A 6,080-nucleotide genomic window follows, 5' to 3' on the forward strand; every position below is an offset into this window, starting at 1 on the left:
TTTTAGTAAGTTTGTAAATATTATTACATTTATATATAATTGGATTTATTATATAGTTAAATATATAATACATTAACTAAATAATAAAAGTGATACAAAGTTTATATACTTAGTTAAATTATGTCAAATTATATAAATTAATAATATATTATTTATTTAAGCGTACATTGTTGACTAAAAATTACTATTCGGTCAATATTTAATTGTATATAATATCTCTTAATCATATAGTCAGGCAGATAACCCTAGGGTTAATTCAGTAAATTTAGAAGTCAAAAAGTGAGGGTTGTTACAAAGGAGTTGATATCTCGGTATGAGATTGTTTGAGTTTTTCCCGATGCGAGGGATTGAGCAAGTTTTAGTGTTTGGATTCGTGGATTTTATTAATCACTAGTGACAATTTAGTTGATAAAAGGTGATCCATTGAGAAGAATTACCTAGAGGAGTTGGAAGGACGCAAGATGATTCCACGTGTGTAATTGGTAATTGGAATAATCCTCGAGCTTAATGTTAAACGTGGAGGAAGTCGGATTGGAACGTATGTTTGAGGACCATTGAGTATAGGTCTGGTTGGTTAAGTAGCAAGGATCACGGGGAAGTGATTGAGTTAAGTGGGGGAGAGTTGTAACACCCCGATTCTCAAAGTGACTAGGGAGCCGCGCCGCAGACCCTTCTAGCCGCGCCGCGGGCTTCAATCGTTTCAGATGGTTGTTTCTTTTGTACGGAGGCTGTCTAGGTTTGCCTTGGAGCCGCGCCGCGCCAAACCAAGCCGCTCCTTGTCTGGGCCAGACCCGAATTTCAGCTTTTAAAAAGGGGTTTAATGAAGGGCAATTTGGTAATTTCACTTGGGGACAGATTTGTGGTCATAAACTCATATTTAGATCCAGCTTTGGATCATTTTCACATCCACAAACACACACTCTTCAAACTCTAGTGAGAGAAAGAGAATTTTATTTTTTTGGGTAAAGGGTGTTCACCCGGCAAATTGGATTAAAAACTCAACAAAATTACAAGAAAGTTCAATGACTGTAGAATTGCTCTATAGTCCAAATACAAACTAAAGAAACCAAATCTAACTAACGTTAAACACAACCATAAAAGTTTAACTCCACCCTTGAACCAACAGGAACAACATCTAAATCCCTTCATGAGAGCTTCCATGTATGCTTGATATGATGAACATATGTTGAGTCATTCCATCTTAACGACATAAGTTTCAAACGAACAGTCGAAAAGATCACTTGAAACAAATCTTCCTCTGATCTAGCTTTACCCGTGAAAAGTCTTGCATTACGTTCTTGCCATATAAAATAAACCATTGCAGAAAAAATCAGCTTTGTGACTACAATGCGAGCCACTTTCCGATGCGAAACAGAAGCTAATTATGCGGCCAATTTCTCCCAATTATCCTCATACACTGGCAGCGGCATAACATCCTTAGTCTTCGACCAAACTTGATTAGGGAACTTGCATTCAAAGAATAAGTGAGATTGAGAGTCTGGAACAAGTTTGCAAAATGGGCAGACTGCACTATTACCACCTCCATTCATATTAGTATCCCAAACCTGCAAGTGATCTTGTGTCTTTAGCTTGTTCTTCACAAGTAGCCACACAATGAAACTATGATGAGGAATACCCATGGAGTGCCAAACTAACGAAAACCATGCAACCTTTTCAGCTCGCGGCCGTATTGTTTCCCATGCCATACGCACCGAAAAGTAATGTAAATTACCATCATTGTCTCTCCACCAAACAACGTCAGGTTGATCCATCACTAATGGAGGGATTTCTGACAATAAATTTAGCCTTAAAACCCACGATTCTGGCCATTTCCAACCATTAGCATTACAAAGCATTGAGACCGTGAATCTGTCATTAAAACCCGCCCTAGAAATATCATTACGAGTAACAACATTTATTAATGGGCCATAATCACACCACGTGTCAAACCAAGCAGACGTTTTTTTACCATCCCCAACAGTGTGAATAATGTGGTTACGAATCACCTCTCGGATGCTTAAAACTTTTCGCCATCCCCAACTCGAATTCGCTACAATAGGGCTATCCCAAAAGTTTCTTGATTTCAATCGATACGAGTGAATCCATTTCACCCACAATGAATTCTTACTAGTAATAATACTTCACGCATGATAAGACATGAGAGTAATGTTCCAACATTTTAAACTTTTAATACCAAGTCCACCCACATTTTTTGGCATACACGCGTCTGCCCATTTAACTTTTGCTTTGCCCCGTTTCATCGGTCCTTGACACCAAAGAAAACCCCTCAATAACTTCTCTATCTCCTTAATAGTACTATCGGGAAAAATAAATACTGATGACCAATAAACTTGCATTAAAGAAAGGACAGAAACAATCAATTGCATCCTCCCAGCAAATGACAATGACTTGTTTTTCCAATCTCCAATTTTAGCTTATACTCTTTCAATCAAAACGTTACAATCTCTAGACATCAGCCTAGACGAAAATAAGTGGTACTCCAAGGTACCTAACAGGCAACGATCCCTCTTCAAAAGGCAGCAAACTCAGAATATCATTTTTGACCGGATTAGCCACATTGCAAAAGAAAGCCGTACTCTTTGCCATACTTGGGAACAATCCCGAGCACTTCTTAAAAACATCCAACGCATCATAAATGACCTTCACTGAAGCTTTACTAACATGAGAAAATATGAATAGATCATCAGCAAAATAAACGCTGATGATCTTTTGCTTCGCACATCTAGCATGATATCTGAACCCGGCCGAATTACGAACGTTACGCTGCAACAAGAGAGTTAACGTCTCCATGACCAAGGTAAATAAATATGGCGACATTGGATCTCCTTGGCGGAGCCCTCGCTTACCCTTGAAAAATCCATGCATATTACCATTCATGTTAATAGAAAATGATGTCGTGGTCACACATTTCATAATCCACATTATCATCATCTTATGGAACCCGAAATAATTAAGCATATCCTCAAGAAAATTCCAATCAACTGTGTTGTATGCCTTTTGAATATCAACCTTAAACGCACAACGAGGAGTACCAGAATCAAGATGATAGTTCCGCATAATCTCCTGAGTAATAAGAATGTTATCTGAGATACGTCTGCCCGGGATAAAAGCAGATTGATTTTCACTAACCAAAGCATCCAGCCCCTCTTTAATTCTAGACGTAATAATCTAACTAATACATTTGTAGAGAACATTACAATAAGAAATCGGTCTATAATCATTCACCTTGCTCGGTGTTTGGACTTTTGGGAGTAAAGCAATAATCGTATGGTTAATCTCTTTTAGAATCTAGCCGTTGTAAAAGAACTCCTTAATAGCAGCCGTGACATCAGCGCCTACAATGTCCCAACATTTTTTAAAAAAAGCCGAAGTGTAGCCATCTGGACCCGGGGATTTTCCATCACAAATACCAAACATAGCTTGTTTGACTTCCTGATCTGTAATCGGTGTAATCATTGCAACAGCTGCATCTGACAACAACTTGTTTGAGAACAAGGATTCTAGATTAGGGATCTTATCACATGCATGATCAGTCCTAAGGAAATATTCGTAATGTTGTACAAAAATATTTGGTACATCTCTCCCTTCTATAAGGTTATCATTACCATCCATAACCGCTTGAATACGACTTCTATTTTATGTACCTTTAACTACCTTATGGAAGTAACTTGTATTATTATCCCCCACTCATAACCATTCAACCTTCGCCTTCTGCTTTAGAAATTGTTCTTCTTCTAAACTAGCGACATTGAACTCCTTAAGAATACGACTAGCATTATCACGTGCCTGAGTGGATGAAAGGTTCAAATCCAGAGCTACTTGATACTCATCCAACTGAATACGAAGTTGTTTAACTCTTTCATGAATGTTTCCCTTTTCCCACATAAGATTACAGATCGGTTTCCTTAGAGCTTTCAGTCTCTTTACAACCCCATACATCTTGTGACCCGTAACTTTTAACTTCCAACCCTCAATAACACAACTTTGGAAATTATCTCTATGAACGAGATAATTACTAAACCTAAACGGTTTTGGAGCAGCTACTTCCATTATAGGAATCTTTAGAACCGCGGGACTATGATCTGAAATACGATAGGGTTGAAAGATAGCATAAGCATTTGTAAACATATTAATAAAATGTTCGTTTACCATTACCCTATCGATCTTCTTTAACATGCCCCTCGACAACAACGGACTTTGGTTCCACATATACCTTAACCCCGATTGGTTAATATCCATCACGTGAATAGCATCAACACACTCTCGAAATTCTCTCATAGCAATTGTAACCCGCGAATTCCCCATAGACGATTCCTCAATACTTAATGATGCATTTTAGAGAAAGAGAATTTTAGAGAGAGGAAGCTCTGATCTAGGAGGAAGGAGGTCGATTCGGGTGAAAGCTCAAGTGTTAAAGTTGTTCATCTCGTCAACAACAATATTTTGGTGGTATTGGTAAGTCTCAACTCCGAATTTCATTTTGATGATTTGATAATCAAGTTAGGGATTGAGCTTTATTTGTTGAGAAAAACCATCTAGATCACAAATGGGTTGTTGTGTTGTTGTTGATGACCATTATTGGCGAGTTTTGGGTTGAAAGACAAATTGGCCATGTTTAAGGCTTGTATTTGGGTATAATCACTATGATTAGTGATTATGGAAGTGTGGGAACCCATTTGGGTGTATTTGGAAGATGAGTTTAATTTGGGTCAAAACTAGGTTTGTGAGTTGACTTTTGGGGAAAACAAGTGATGATCACTTTTAGTTGGATTGATTGGCGTTACGGGAGCCATTATCACTCTCGTTAGTGATTATTGGCGAGTTTGGGCACGGTTTGTGTTTGGAAGTGCAATTGGGTCAATATTGAACTAGGTGTCATTATGGGTCGGGTTATAATCCACCCTAATTGTGTTGTTGTTATGTGTTAAATGGAATAGGTACTTTCCATTAGCGATTGCAGATTTTGGTATTGCATCCATCAAGACGACAAGGTGAGTGTCAATATACTATGTTCATATGTATGTATAGGATGGGTGCGGGTTGGGTGAAGTGATCCTCGGCTATAGAGCTCACTTCACATATAGGTGGATTTGAAGGACTTGTGTAATAGGTCCAATTGGCACGGTTGTGCGTTTTGGTTAACCACCTTTGGCGAGATGCACATTTCGTGCGTACATTATCACATGGGCTTGTGATGTGGATTATATAATCCCGATGGCGAAGGGTTAGTATTGAGTTGTAATGTATATAACCCTGATGGCGAAGGGTTGGTATTGAGTTGCGGTTGAGTAACCCCGATGATGTGGGTTTTGATTTGGGAGGTGAATCATGTGTGGTGCGGATTCACGATGACGCGTGTAGATTCGGTCATCATATTGAGGTAGTGGTCATGTATGGTGCGGATTCACTATGGCTCGTGTAGTTACGGCTAACCTTGGTGTTGTAATGGTATTAAAGATAGTGGTCGCGTGTGGTGCGGATTTACTAAGGCTCGTGTAGTTTGGGCCAATCTTCATTTTGGTATTTGGTATTTGGCTTTCGGTATTGGGTTAAGGGGTTAACCTTGGGCGGTTTATGCTTTGTTATATATATATATATATATATATATATATATATATATATACATATATATATATATATATATATATACATATATATATATGTATTGTTGTGTTGTAGCTAACCCTCCAGGTGTAGCTTGATGGCATTGTACATATCGTTGTTGGTGTACTTCCATTTGTTGACTTATTGGCTTGTGGTATAGCGATCGTTGTTGGTGTACTTCCATATGTCTACGAAGTATTAAACACTCGTTAAATGCTAGCGCTACTAGCCCGAGTGGGGATGTCAAACCCTATGGATCCATATCTAAAATTCGCGTTCACGGTTCAAAAACCAATGATTAAACGTTACCGAGCTAAAGGGAATGTTTATGCCGTTGTATAACCCACACATATATAAGTTTAAGTACTCGTGCCTAGTATGTAAAACATAAAATCCGCATGTATTCTCAGTTCCCAAAATAAGTTAAAGTAAAAAGGGAATGCTATAACTCACAA

General features: G+C 38.3%; 1 protein-coding gene across 1 annotated transcript; it reads right to left on the reverse strand.

Moving 5' to 3' along the window:
- Positions 1-3,708: 3,708 nt before the first annotated feature.
- LOC139899977 (uncharacterized) lies at positions 3,709-4,326 on the reverse strand. Its single transcript, XM_071882799.1, has one exon. It carries the CDS (start codon positions 4,324-4,326, stop codon positions 3,709-3,711), a length of 618 nt encoding a protein of 205 aa, XP_071738900.1.
- Positions 4,327-6,080: the final 1,754 nt, after the last annotated feature.

The sequence above is a fragment of the Rutidosis leptorrhynchoides genome, chromosome 1 (genome assembly GCF_046630445.1).
Source record: "Rutidosis leptorrhynchoides isolate AG116_Rl617_1_P2 chromosome 1, CSIRO_AGI_Rlap_v1, whole genome shotgun sequence".
Lineage (NCBI taxonomy): Eukaryota > Viridiplantae > Streptophyta > Magnoliopsida > Asterales > Asteraceae > Rutidosis > Rutidosis leptorrhynchoides.